Genomic DNA, 14,934 nt, shown 5'->3' on the forward strand with positions numbered 1-14,934 from the left:
AGTCCCAGGTAACAAAGCCCAAATACAAGGGTGGGTCAGGCCAGGTGGAGACATCCAATCAGTGGGGGCGCAGACTGTCTCCCTAGCTACCAAGAAGTGTGGGTCCCATGTTTTGGTTGCCAATTCTGACCAAGGTGATAGGCTAGTTCAAATATCTACTAGAGGGTAAATTGTAATTCAATTGGACACCTGTGTGTGACCTAGCATAACTGTGCAGCTTTCTCTGTGTGTTACAATTTCATGGGCCACCTGTGTGTGGCCAGGCCCAACCACATGGCCTTTGCCCTTCAAAGCTAGTCTGTAAGGCAGAGAGAGGTCACCCTCTCTGAAAGAGGCGTGGCCCCGAATGGTTGGTTTGATTCTTGATGCTTGGTGTGGAATGAAGCTTTGCTTGACCTTCACTTTGTATCAGTCTCGCTCCTTTAATCACAGACCCATTAGTGGGGGACCTTTCACTTTAACATACAAAAATTCCTTTGGAAAGTTCCTTTATCTCTAAACCCCCAAGTGAAAGATCCTCTGGGTCTGAAGGACCCCGAAACGGACCTCTCCTCAGGAGGAGACCCCAGGACCCAAAGACCGAGCCGAGGCCACGGATCAGATGCAAACAGCACGAGGTTTATTGAGTAGACACAGATACCTGCGGGTGAACAAGCCTTGGGAGGACTCGCACGCCAGCCCTTTGTTCAGGGCCTTTTTATGGGGTTTGGGGAGGCGAAGGCATACGTACAGAAGCAGAAGCATAGTTACAAGGTTCTCATTGGCTGGTTTGAATGTAAAGGCATACTCGGTGTTTGTAGATTGGCTTTGGAGGACCCCCCGCGCGAAGAGAAAGGTGGGGAGGGGGAGTTGGGCCTTATTACTCAGCAGAGAAGCATCCTGCCTACGTGACTATGCGCCCCCCTGCCTACGTGACTAACGTGACTATGCGACCCCCTGCCTACGTGACTAACATGACTATGCGGCCCCCTGCCTCCTGCCTACGTGACTATTAGCAGAAGGTATCTTGTTCAAACAGGAGACCAGTATCATCCCCTAAAAGCCAAGCGGTTACAGAAAGGCAAAAGAGCAGTTAATTAGTTAACTGGGGAAAGGGTCTTTCATTCCCCCCTTTTCTTTTAGCCTGAGTAAAAACCTTTTACTCTATGGGGAACTATTGTCCCGCTGCTCTATGGCATGATATTGGGTTAATACCATGGCCTGGACAAGTGACAGTCTGTCTTTTACAAATTGGGTCAATCTGTTAATGATGCACGGCCCGAAAGTCAGAATCAACACCAAGAGTATTAAGGGTCCCATTAAGGAGGATATTAAAGAAGTAAACCAGGGTGAACGATTCCAGATTCCTTCATACCAAGACTGTTGAGATTCAAAGTCTCTCTTAGGCTTATCTAGTCTTTCTTTTAGTTTGTCTAGGGTTTCTGTTACTAATCCGGTTTGGTCGGCAAAGAAACAACATTCTTCTTTGAGAGCAGCACAAAGGCCGCCCTCTTTAAGGAATAGTAAGTCTAAGCCTCTTCTGTTTTGTAACACTACCTCTGATAGGGAGGATAGGGACTCCTTGAGGGCTCGTACTGATTGCTCTAGGGCCCTAAGGTCTTCGTTCATGGCATGGTGTAAAAGTAGATATTGATCTGTTCAGATCAGGGCGGTTGCTCCAGTACCGACCCCGGCTGCAATGCCTCCTACCCCCAACAACATAGCTAGGGTGATTAGGGTGGTGGGCTCACGCTTTACTCGGCTAAGATCACTCCATCCATGATAACTTAGGACCAGTTCATCTGCATGGTAGGTTATTCGAGGCCACAGTTGTACTAACACACAATAGTCAGTGGTCTGATTCAAGGCTGCAGCAGACACACAAGGGGTCAGGCCGGTGTTACACGCCCAATAGGTTCCATTGGGTGGGATCAAATAATAGGGGCTAGCCCATATTTTATGGGTCGAATTGCAAAGTGTTTTCTGAACATGGTGAGGTGGGGTGCCTATACATAGTCCTGCTCCTGAAACTTGTGAGAGGGTTAGGCTATGATCTTGGGCAAGACACAGAGGGCTGGGGTCGGTAGAGTTAGTGTAATTAGCAGAGAGGGCTATGCCCTCATAGTATGGAGGGCTCGGATTAAGACATAGCAAGCAATTGCTTGCCCTCTCAGGGCTGGAGAAGTTAAGAGCCTGATAGACTCCTCTAACTAGGTTAATGAGCCTATCTCCTGTCCCGGGTATTTTTGGGGACTCCCTGGTTTGCACAGCTGTGGGAGTTGCAGGGACTAGGGTACCTTTGACCGTTGGCCTGGGAATTTTTGTACTGCTAGCTGCTGGTCTGGGGACTTTCGACTGGGGAGAGCTGGGCGCCCTCAGGTCGGGGAGTACTAAGTTAGGACCCACCGGGCGGGTCCGTGGGTTTTGAATTTTTAATTTAATTTTGAAGATAACTCCCCTATCTGTACTACTTAGACTCCACCGCAGACCCCAAGTGCGACCAGAACTCCAGTCTAAAAACCTTTTTCCCCGTTCAGTAAAGCTTATGTTTAAAGGTAATGATAATCCAGCTGCCATTGGCCCTCCGGTGTCCCCGGCAGGGCAAGCAGAACTAAAGGCCTTATTTCTGCCCTGGCGTTGCCATGTTTTCTTGAACCCGCGCTTAACTGTTATGAGATCCCATGATGAGGAAGGGTTCCAGTAGGCATCTCCAGTGGTTTCGCAACCCCATGAGGCACAAAAATATTCTTGATACCCTCCACATTTATAGGCCTGGGCCCGACTCCTGCCGTCCTTAGGACAAACATAGAAATCATGTTGGGCTAATTCACAGTGAGCATTGGGACAAGCACACCCGAAGTCGCACATTGTTGGGCAGGGTAAGTTGCTAACATTTAAGTCGTTGTGGCTTTTATCTGGGATGTCCCAGGTATCAAGCCCTGCCGCTAGCTGGCAAAAGTCAGGGGTGAGGGATGGCCACCAGGTGTAGGGGGTATGTTGTTGGGAGGTTTCCCAGACCACCTCCCCTGTTTGCGACAAGATCTGCCAAGAGAGCTGTTTTATCTGGTGGGGGGACCCTTGGGAACTCAATATAGCCAGAGCAAGAATAGTCAATGTTAGGATCGCATGAGTCTTATCTTTAGTGGATTTTGAGTGTGCTGAACTCGCCATTCCTCCTTGAGATCGGGTTTTGCCGAGTCGTCTGGTCCCAGATGAGCTGGTTTCACATGGGAGGCGTGGATCCAAGCCGCGATGCCGTCGACTTTTAGCGCCGTCGGGGTGGTCAGGAGAACGGTGTAGGGTCCCTTCCACCGGGGCTCAAGGCTTTTGGCCTGATGCCTGCGGACCCAGACAGAGTCGCCGATCTGGAACTGATGTGGCACAGTTGGATTTTTTTAGCTGCTCCCGGTAAGCCGCAGCCAGTGGTCTCCAGACCTCTTTCTGGACGATCTGGAGTGCCTGGAGGTGGGCTTGTAAAGTAGCACGGTCGGCAAAAGAGGAAATATTAGGATCAATAGGATTAAGGAAATTTACAATAGGGGGTGGGGCCCCATATAGTATTTCAAAAGGAGTCAACCCTAGGGGCCCAGGCCTATATAGGGCCAGGGGCAGGAGGAGGACCCAGTCCCTAGAGCCAGTTGGAAGCGTTAATTTAGTTAAAGTCTCCTTGATTGTTCTATTCATCCGTTCTACCTGTCCTGAGCTTTGGGGTCTATATGCACAATGTAATTTCCAATCAATCCCCAATAACTTGGCCACCTTTTGACTTACCTGGGAGACGGAGGCTGGACCATTGTCGGTACCCAATACCTGGGGTATCCCATATCTGGGGAAGATCTCTTCAAGTAGTTTCTTGGTAACCACATTCGAAGTCTCATGCTTGGTGGGGAAGGCTTCTACCCATCCTGAAAAAGTGTCCACAAAGACTAACAAATACCTGTAGCCATAGAGTCCAGGTTTTACTTCTGTGAAGTCGATTCCCCAGTGAACGCCAGGGCGGTGTCCTCGAATGCGCACTCCAGGGGCAGCATAGGTTCTTCTTGCATTTACCTGTGCGCAGACTAGGCAATTTTTAATTACTTGTCGCAACGCTTTGTCTTGGTTTAATAATACACAAGACTGATTTTCATTATCTAGAAGGGTTTTCATTTTTTTTTTTTGCTTAGGTGTGTCAGAGAGTGCAAAGACTGAACTATGTGGTGAGAATATGAAGTGGGCATAACAACTTTTCCGTTCGTGATCCATGCCCCTTCTTTCGGGTCCCAAGTAGCCCTCATTTTCTTTAGCAACTCCTGATCCTCAGAACTGTACTTCATAGGTTCTTTTTCTTGTGGGGGCCGTGCGTCCAGGGTGAGGATGGGCCCAGTCTCTCTCTCCCTCAGGGCAGCGTTCTTGGCAGCTTGATCTGCCAGCTGGTTTCCTCTTGCCACCGGGCTATTATCCTTTTGGTGGCCCGGGCAATGCATAATGCTCAACCTTTGGGGCAGGAACAGAGCTTTGAGCAGAGCCAGTATTTCAGGTTTATTTTTAATTTCTTTTCCCTCGGAGGTGAGAAGCCCTCTCCTCCGATAGATTTCACCATGCACGTGGGCCGTAGCAAAGGCATAGCGGCTGTCGGTATAAACGTTTAGTTTCTTACCTTCTGCCATCTGCAGAGCCTGGGTCAGGGCGATGAGTTCCGCCCGCTGAGCTGAAGTCCCAGGGGATAGCGTCTTGGACCAGATTACCTCTGTCTCACTAGTCACTGCAGCTCCCGCTCTTCGCTCGCCATTGTGCAGGAAGCTACTGCCATCTGTATACCAGGTGTAGTCCTCTCCCATGAGGGGCTGGTCCGTCAGATCCTTTCGGGTGCCATGGACTTCAGCCAGAATCTGGAGACAATCATGTGTTTCCATTGCCCCGGGTAAGGGGAGTAGGGTGGCAGGGTTGAGTGACACCACAGGCCCGAACTGTACACGATCAGTGTCCAGGAGCATGGCCTGATAATGAGTCAGGCGAGCATTGGAGAGCCACCTGTCTGGGGGCTGCTTGACCAAGGTTTCAACCGCATGGGGGGCCAAGATGGTCAGTGATTGGCCCAAAGTTAGCTTGCCCGCATCCTTGACTAGGATGGCGATGGCAGCCACCATTCGCAGACAGGGTGGCCAACCAGCGGCCACAGGGTCTAACTTCTTTGACAGGTAGGCCACCGGGCGCTTCCAAGGCCCTAGCCTTTGGGTTAGTACTCCCTTGGCATAGCCCTGTTTTTCATCTATGAACAGTTCGAAGGCCTTAGTCACGTCTGGGAGTCCCAGGGCTGGGGATTCTAGTAAAGCCTTTTTGATGTTGAAAAAGGCCTGTTGCTGCTCCTCGCCCCAGTGGAACCGGGCTCCTTGCTTAGTGAGGGGGTATAAGGGGGCTGCCATTTCCGCAAACCCAGGGATCCACAGGTGGCAGAATCCAGCGGTTCCCAAAAATTCCCTTAGCTGGCGTGGGGCGGTGGGTGTGGGAATGCGGAGGATAGCCTGCTTTCGTGCCTCAGTGAGCCATTCTGTCCTTCCCTCAGCTGATATCCCAAGTAGGTGACTTGCTTTTGGCATATTTGGGCCTTTTTTGTTGAGGCCCGGTACCCTAACTGTCCCAGGACCTGTAAGAGAGCTTTGGTGCCATTCAGGCAGTTCTCCTCGGTGTTAGCAGCCAGGAGGAGATCGTCGACATATTGAAGAAGTACCAAGGAGGGATGCTGCACCCGGAAATCAACTAAGTCTCTGTGCAGCGCCTCGTCAAACAGAGTGGGACTGTTCTTGAAACCCTGGGGAAGCCGGGTCCAAGTTAGCTGTCCTGAGAGCCCAAGATCTGGGTCCCTCCACTCAAAGGCGAAGAGTGGTTGGCTCTCTGGATGTAGTCTTAAACAGAAAAAGGCATCTTTCAAATCTAGCACCGTATACCATTCATGGGAAGGAGGTAGAGTGCTCAGTAGATTATATGGATTGGGCACGGAGGGATGTATGTCCTCAACTCTTTTGTTAACTTCTCTCAGATCCTGTACTGGCCGGTAATCTCCTGTGCCGGGTTTTTTTACTGGCAAGAGGGGTGTATTCCAAGGTGACTGGCAGGGAATTAGGATCCCTTGATCGAGAAGTCTCTTAATATGGGGCCTTATGCCTTGGCGGGCTTCATGAGATATTGGGTATTGCTTTATTGACACTGGGGTGGCTGTTGTCTTGAGTTGGATTAAGAGGGGGGGTTGTTGATAAGCCATTCCCATGCCCCCCGTTTCCGCCCAGGCCGTAGGGAATTCTTTTAGCCAGGCCTCAATTTGGACCTCTGGGGGTCGTTCAGGTTCATATAGTCTATATTCTTCTTCCAAATGGAGGGTTAAGACCTGTAAGGGTCCCCCGTTGGGGCCTGTTATCGCCGCCCCTTCCGAGTCAAAGTGGATTTGGGCCTTTGGTTAGAAGGTCTCTTCCCAGTAACGGGTAGGGACAATCAGGTACATGTAAAATCGAATGAGTCACCTTACCGGTAGCCAACTGGACCCTGCGTTCTGTGGTCCATCGATAATTCTTTCCTCCAGTTGCTCCTTGTACCCAGGCAGTCCGGTTGCTGAGTGGTCCTAGAGTCTGGGTTAAGACTGAATGCTGGGCCCCAGTGTCTACTAGAAAGGTGACTGGCTGCCCCCCGACGTTCAAAGTTATCCTGGGCTCAGGGGGGGGCTCCTGGCCCCGACCTCCCTAGTCTTCTAACGTCAGTAGGGAAGTCAGTGGTTTAGGCGTTGGGGGTCCTCTGAGATTCTTGGGATTTTTGGGACACTCTCGTGCAGTGTCCTCTTTCCTTACAATAGGCACACTGGTCTTTGTCTAGTCTGGCCCCTCTTCGTTCTCGTTCTCCCAGTCTGACTCCCTCTCTGTTCTGACCCTGAGTAACTACGGTGGCCAATACCTTAGTCAATTCCTTGCTCCGCTTCTTGTCTCTCTCGTCCTGTGCCTCTTTCATTCTTAGCCACATTCTCTCTTCTTTCTCTTCTGGAGTTTCTCTCTTATTGAACACCTTTTCTGCCTCTTTTAATAAGTCAGAAAGTGTATACCCCTGTAGCCCTTCTAATCTCTGTAGTTTGCTCCTAATGTCAGGGCTAGACTGCCAGATAAAGGACATCGACACACTAGTTGCTTGCCCTTCATCATCAGGGTCATATGGGGTGTACATTCTATAAGCCTCCTTAAGTCTTTCTAGGAAGGCAGAAGGTGTCTCTTCCTTCCCCTGTATTACTTGCTTAACCTGAGCCAAATTAGTGGGCCGTCTCGCGGCTGCTCGGAGACCCGCTATGAGCAACTGGCGATAGAGACGAAGGTGCTCCCTACCTGCAGGGGTGGCAAAGTCCCAATTAGGGCGGGTTAAGGGAAAAGCTGCGTCGATCTCATTGGGCAACTGGGTTGGCTGCCCATCATCACCCGGTACGTTTTTTCGGGCTTCTAGGAGGACTCTCTGTTTTTCCTCCGAGGTCAGCAGAGTCTGTAACAGCTGTTGACAATCATCCCAAGTGGGTTGATGGGTAACTAGAATAGATTCAATTAAGTTAGTCAGGGCAGCGGGGTCCTTAGAGAAGGGGGGGTTATGTTGCTTCCAGTTATAGAGGTCAGAAGCGGTGAAGGGCCAGTACTGTGGCCGACCATTAGGACCCTCCCTCAAAGGGAAAGCCTGGGAGGCTTGACTTGGTGGCTGCGCACGTCGGTCCCTGAGTCGCCCCGCAATGGGTGACGCCGGCGAAACAGGCTCTTGCTCTTCTGTTGCAGCCTCCGGGTATGGAGGGGGTTCTTCTGTTAACAGGTCGATAAGAGGGGACCCAGTGTCTGGAGGCAAAACAGGAGCAGGCTTGGGGGGTTTTGGGGACTTGTCCTGGAGCGGGGTGAGGGCAGGGTAAAGAGAAGAGGAAGTAGGAGTGGGTTGGGGATGGGGCAATTGCTCTTCTAGGGGAGGCGGGGCGGTGGGGGTGATAGGGGAAGAGCATGGTTTAGGAAGGGGAACAAAGGGCTGGACCCAAAGTGGGGGGTCTGAAGCCAGAGCCCTCCAGGTGACAATGTAGGGCACCTGATCGGGGTGTCCATGGGGTCCGGGGCTGAAAACTTTGGCTTCCACCTGAGAAATAATATCGAGGTTAAAGGTACCATCGCGTGGCCATCCTACATTGAAAGTGGGCCATTCGGAGGAACAGAAGGTGACCCATTTCTTTTTTCTTATTTCCATCGACTGGTTGTTCGCCCCGTCCTGGACGTTGCTCCAATGGCTTAGGGTCAGACTTAAGGGGGTGGTTACCGTCTGTCCCATAATTTCAAGACCAAGAAAGGTTAGTAGAACAGAGACAAAGACTAGACCCAGACACAGAACGAATAAACGCGCTGTGCGGTTTCGGCGCAAAACCGAAAGCAAAAGCTCAAGCGGAGATCCCGGGGGTCCAGATTCCCCCTCTCCAACCAAGGCCACGTATCTCTCTGATACAGGCTGAGCTCCAAAGGGGCTTCCCCAAACGCGAGCTCTAGATGCCCCGCTGCACCGGGGCCCAGATGTCCCGAAGGACCCAAATGTCCCGCCCGGCGGGACTACAAACGCCTCTGGAACGTCTTCCAGGGCTGCGAGGGAGAAGTCCGAGCCCGTCAGCTCCTTCTGGCCCTCGCCAAATACAAATGGATCCGATCGAACCCCAAACCAAACACATGCGCAAATTCACAAGTTACAGGTTCAGACACAACCACAGACACAACGAATAAAGTGCTGGCCAGCTTACCTCCTGACAGTGGGTCGGTGGTCCCTGGGTGGGGGGTCTCGTATCCTGGACGAGCCCCCAAATGAAAGATCCTCTGGGTCTGAAGGACCCCGAAACAGACCTCTCCTCAGGAGGAGACCCCAGGACCCAAAGACTGAGCCGAGGCCACGGATCAGATGCAAACAGCACGAGGTTTATTGAGTAGACACAGATACCTGCGGGCGAACAAGCCTTGGGAGGACTCGCGCGCCAGCCCTTTGTTCAGGGCCTTTTTATGGGGTTTGGGGAGGCGAAGGCATACGTACAGAAGCAGAAGCATAGTTACAAGGTTCTCATTGGCTGGTTTGAATGTAAAGGCATACTCGGTGTTTGTAGATTGGCTTTGGAGGACCCCCGCGCGAAGAGAAAGGTGGGGAGGGGGAGTTGGGCCTTATTACTCAGCAGAGAAGCATCCTGCCTACGTGACTATGCGCCCCCCTGCCTACGTGACTAACGTGATTATGCGACCCCCTGCCTACGTGACTAACATGACTATGCGGCCCCCTGCCTCCTGCCTACGTGACTATTAGCAGAAGGTATCTTGTTCAAACAGGAGACCAGTATCATCCCCTAAAAGCCAAGCGGTTACAGAAAGGCAAAAGAGCAGTTAATTAGTTAACTGGGGAAAGGGTCTTTCACAAGATACATGTTGGCAATCATCCCCCAAGCATATGGCTCACCAATCATCTGAAGGGTCTCATAACTCAAGTTTTTAAAGACAGTAATAAATGACCTTTTCCCAACAACAGCTAGCCCTTCAAGGTACTGGAGACCTTGCTTCCAAAATTCTTTAGAGACTTATGCTATCCCTAACACCCTCCCACTTGAAAGTATATAGTAGACCACTCCTCATGACCCCAGTGCAACTCTTTCTGCCCAAGGGTCCTATTCCCGTGCTTTAATAAAATCACCATTTTGCACGAAAGAGGTCTCAAGAATTCTTTCTTGACCGTCAGCTTCTAACCCTAACATCGTCTTTTCCTACATCAGTACACACTCCATATACCCAATCTCGTCTCACTCACAAGTATATGAATAGGGTTGCTGGAGGGGAGAGGAGTAGGGGGATGGGGTGACTGGGTGATGGGCATTAAGGGGGCACTTGAGGGGCACTTGGGTGGCTCAGTGGATTAAAGCCTCTGCCTTCGGCTCAGGTCATGATCCCAGCGTCCTGGGATCGAGCCCCGCATGGGGCTCTCTGCTCAGCAGGAAGCCTGCTTCCCACCCCACCCCCCCGCCTTCCTCTCTGCCTACTTGTGATCTCTATCAAATAAATAAATAAAATCTTTAAAAAAAAAAAAAGGAGGGCACTTGATTGGAATGAGCACTGTGTGTTCTGGGCAACCAATGAATCACTAAATCCTACTCCGGAAACTAATAATACACTATATGTTAACTAAATTGAATTTAAAATAAACATTAAAAAAAAACAACGAACTGTACGAGATTGCCAGTTCAGTAGATCAGGAAGTTGAGTATTGGCGATCGCATGTGGCTGGACCTAACAGTGAAGCCATGTGACCTGACACCTGGATTCCTCATTGTCTTATTATTTCCCCTTTCCATTTGCAGCTGTAGCATGAAAACAAATTGTCTTGATGGAAAGCCAAAGCCCATCAAACTTCTTGTTTTGCAGATCGGAAACAAAAGGCAGGATAGTTAGGGTTTGGGAGAGTTGGGGGGGAGGGTTTCTGTTTTGTTGTAGTCACTCTTCTGCCAACTGTCAACACAAAATGCAATCATTTCCTCCACCTCGTTTTCCAGATTCTTTCCCGGTTTTGCTTCTTCTCCTGACTTAGGATTTACCAGCTTCTTACTTTCCAACATCTCCTTCCGGGCTTGCTCGTGTTTATTTTTTCTAAAACTAAAGGGATTACACAGCCTTCCAAGTGGGCCTGGAAGTAAGAATAATGGATTTTTCCCATCAACAATATGGGAAGGGAGAGGGTAGGTGGGCGTTCTGAAAACAAACGTGAGCGTGGGGCCTCCTCCAGGGATTTTCTATGCCCAAACCTCACAGAGAGAACATCTGGTGCTGTGTGCAGCTGTAGAAAGAGCTGTTTTTATGTTTTTAAAAATAAATAAATAATTAAACAAAACTCTACTATTTAAAGGGGAAACCATCGTTTTTGTTATTTTCAAGTTACAAGTGCTCCCTCTTCTGTCGGCCTTTAGCCTTTGTGCTCTCTTTGGGCCCCCACACACATCCAAGAACAAGTCCTCAGTTTAAATAGTAAAATGATACAGAATAAAGTTCTTCACCCGTGGAAGCTTGAATTTTGGAAGCCGTACGAAAGAATACTGGAATGTACTGGAACATTCCTGGGGCAGTGACCGCCTGTACTAAATGGAATATTCCCCGGTGGCCATGGAGGCTATGGTTCTGTGCTATTTGGATGGCCCGGGCACCGCTTGCAAACACAGCCAGTTTCCTGGTGGTGAAGCGCCAGCTCTCATGGTTTCAAGTGATTCCTTGGGCGTCGAGTCATGCTTCTTTGATGGCTTGTTTGCAAAGCCTTGGAACTTCTCATTCAAATGGCCCAAGGCCAGCCCACTGGCTCTGTGACCCGGACCCAAATCTACCCAAAGACAAGTGCCTGAGAATGAACTGTTCATGTTTCTGCTTCCTGCTGCATTTTTCGCTTGAATCTTTTTTCTTCTTCTCTTAATTCTTCTCCTTCTCCTCCCCCCCTCCTCCTCTCTCTCCTCCTCCTCCTCCTCCTCTTTCCTTTAATGCCAAGCAGCATTTTTACTTCCAAGACATTTCCAAGCACACTGGTGGGGTCTTTCTTCTTTAGTTAAACACTGCAAACTTCTAACATTAGGATCTCATCTGGAAGTCAGATGACTTGTCAGGTTGTGCCCCAGGATCTGGCTTTCTGGTCAACCTGAGTGATCTATGAACAAGAACAGGGATTATTATGGTGGTTGGTACATTTTTTTTTTTAAACATATTCTCACTGAGATGCTCTGACCCATTTTGCAGCAAGAATCTATAACGACCCACATTGCACTCGAGAAATACTCAGAAGAAAAAGAATTTCCATTTGAGGGAGGAAGAAGTCTCAGAATCACTAAATTCTATCCCCTTGGGCACAGACATATACTTGTCTTCTAAAAAATCAATCAGTAATGAATGTGCTTAAATTTCATGCTCAGAGGGAGAAAAGTTTTATTTTTTTTAAAGCACTCTAAATTTTAACATGTCTGACTGTGGAAAGAAAGTTGTGGAAGCTACTTATTTGCCTTACTTTTAAAAACTTTTAGATTTAAAAAAATGACCTCTTAATCCAATCATTTGTTCTTAAATTGAGGAATACTATTTTGATACACTCTCTACTCCCATCATTACTCTCAGAAACCCTGAGATAAGTTAAGATTACCAAAAGGAAGCTTTACTTCCAGAAATAAACCCAGAATTAAATTTCTTCCTAGGTCTGGAATTTGAAGGCCGGCTTTGAATTCATCTTGGAACAGTTTCAGGAGAATAGGAATTAGTTCTTCTTTAAATGTTTGGTTGAATTCCCCGGGGAAGCCGTCTGGCCCTGGGCTTTTGTTTGTTTGGAGATTTTTAATGACTGTTTCAATCTCCTTACTGGTTATGGGTCTGTTCAGGCTTTCTATTTCTTCCTGGTTCAATTTTGGTAGTTTATATGTTTCTAGGAATGCATCCATTTCTTCCAGATTGTCAAATTTGTTGGTGTAGAGTTGCTCATAGTATGTTCTTATAATAGTTTGTATTTCTTTGGTGTTAGTTGTGATCTCTCCTCTTTCATTCATGATTTTATTTATTTGGGTCCTTTCTCTTTTCTTTTTGATAAGTCTGGCCAGGGGTTTATCAATTTTATTAATTCTTTCAAAGAACCAGCTCCTAGTTTGGTTGATTTGTTCTATTGTTTTTTTGGTTTCTATTTCATTGATTTCTGCTCCGATCTTTATGATTTCTCTTCTCCTGCTGGGCTTAGGGTTTCTTTCTTGTTCTTTCTCCAGCTCCTTTAGGTGTAGGGTTAGGTTGTATACCTGAGACCTTTCTTGTTTCTTGAGAAAAGCTTGTACCGCTGTATATTTTCCTCTCAGGACTGCCTTTGTTGTGTCCCACAGATTTTGAACCGTTGTATTTTCATTATCATTTGTTTCCATTATTTTTTTCAATTCTTCTTTAATTTCCCAGTTGACCCATTCATTCTTTAGAAGGATGCTGTTTAGTCTCCATGTATTTGGGTTCTTTCCAAACTTCTTCTTGTGGTTGAGTTCTAGCTTCAGAGCATTGTGGTCTGAAAATATGCAGGGAATGATCCCAATCTTTTGATACCAGTTGAGTCATCTTGGAATCTAGCATTCATTAGTCAATTACTAGAGATTAAGACAGTAGGATATTGTCTTGGGCAGAATGTGGTTAACTCTACCTAAGTCACGGCTCTGGGGACCTACAGGAGTCACCTGACGTTTACAGTTTGGGTGAACATTGGTAAAGACACCAATAGGTGGTTTTCCAGCAAGTGTGATCTGACCACCATGACACTAGATCCAAAGAGTCATTGTCTTTCATAACTTTGATGTATTATGTTTTCCTAGTTGTGACTGTTGTAGGGAAAGTCTAGGCAGAAAGGGAAACAGGATACATAGCCCATGTTTACAGCACAAATTCTTGGACCCCAAGGCCAGGAATCAGTATGTAGAAGACATAACATGTACATTGTCAAAATTTTGTCAACTCTGGTTGATGAGAGGAAAGAAAGCAGAGGGTGATGGCTGAAATTCTGATTTCCATTCAAATGTGTCAAGATCTACCCTAAGGATTAATTTGTCCCATGATCTATGGAACCACCAAATAAAAGGGAGATACAGAATCCTCCAAGCCACTTACTCACAACAAAAGCCTTCTGTCTACAATGTTCACGAAAGTAACAATACGGAATTAGCCACTTACTACGTTGGCATATGGGAAAAGTATTTTTCTTGCTTCTTAGTCTTACTTGGATCCTGACTCTGTTCCAACGGCTGTGTATGCAAGTTTCAGGTAGATGAAGCACTAGATGTTTTACTGAGTCTCTTTCTCTCTGCTTCGACCTGTACTCCACTTGCTTTTCTGCCTTTTCTCCATCTGACATTGTGAGAAAAATATGAAAAATATATTGGTGAATTATAAAACCCTCTGTATGGCTGGGTTCCATTACTTGTTCTCTCATTCACTTTGCCCCTCAATGCATGACCATATCATGAATGCTCTTCTCCCTGATATTACTCTATTTCCCGCAACCCGCCTCACATTCTCCAATCATCTGCTACGAATCTAGGCATAATATTAACATATTTGTTTCGAAACAAGGGAGAAAGGATAGAAAAAAGTCAAAAACTGTTGGCTTTCCTCTTGCTTCCCAGAACATTTAGAATTGCTCAATGTCTCTCATTTGAGTCTCAGAAATATTAATCATAAATAACAAATGACATACCTTACTTATCATCTGAGGACCAGCTCAAGAAACAGCTCAGCAACTACAGCTGAGTCCATTTTCTTTGTATCTTGTCACAAGGATCTCCACGTCAAGCTTGGAATTTAATGGTTTGGACACTTAGCTCTTGTAGCTTGGACATTTTAGGTAAATGTGACGTTTGGTATCAGTGGCTGATTTCACGCAGCTGCTGATACATTTTTAGACCTTAGAGATAAAGAGCCAAAAAATATTTCTTCTCATTTCTTCCGTATCCACTCTGCAGCATTTGCGAGTCCCATGACCCGTGTGCCAGTGTTCTATAAATTGGGTTCTCTTTAGAGCTACAGGGTTCCCAGGACATAGGGAGTTTATAATGAAAGGCACATGGACGTGTCTGTCCTGACTCAGTCCACAGTGAGTGGCCCCATCTGTACAATATGGTGGTTCGTTGCATCTGACACTGTAGTCGCATTTCCAGTCTGTATTGCTTCAAACTTATTCTCATCTTTGAATATGAACTCTGCCAGTCGCTTATCCTTTGCTTTCACAATCTTGAAACCCATATGCAAGACTGAACTCAAATTGTCCCTGACTGTTAGCACGGACCTTTGTACTTCACCACTGAGCTGCAGGGTGGGAGCTTGTCCTTCATAGATGAAGGATCTGACTCACAGTTTGGATCAAGTTCTTGTGTCTGTCCAGCCTTGGTCTCCTCACGTTGGAATATACGGTTGGTAAGAG

General features: G+C 47.7%; 1 protein-coding gene across 1 annotated transcript; it reads right to left on the reverse strand.

Annotated features, from left to right (window-relative positions):
* Positions 1-3,077: 3,077 nt before the first annotated feature.
* Positions 3,078-8,351, reverse strand: LOC122906048. The gene is given in 6 exon segments (XM_044247561.1): positions 3,078-3,383; positions 3,385-4,058; positions 4,100-5,509; positions 5,512-6,407; positions 6,409-6,780; positions 6,782-8,351. Coding segments are annotated over 6 exon segments (5,142 nt in total). The 5' UTR covers positions 8,284-8,351; the 3' UTR covers positions 3,078-3,095.
* Between the last annotated feature and the right edge of the window lie 6,583 nt (positions 8,352-14,934).

The sequence above is a fragment of the Neovison vison genome, chromosome 5 (assembly GCF_020171115.1).
Source record: "Neovison vison isolate M4711 chromosome 5, ASM_NN_V1, whole genome shotgun sequence".
Classification (NCBI taxonomy): Eukaryota; Metazoa; Chordata; class Mammalia; order Carnivora; family Mustelidae; genus Neogale; species Neogale vison.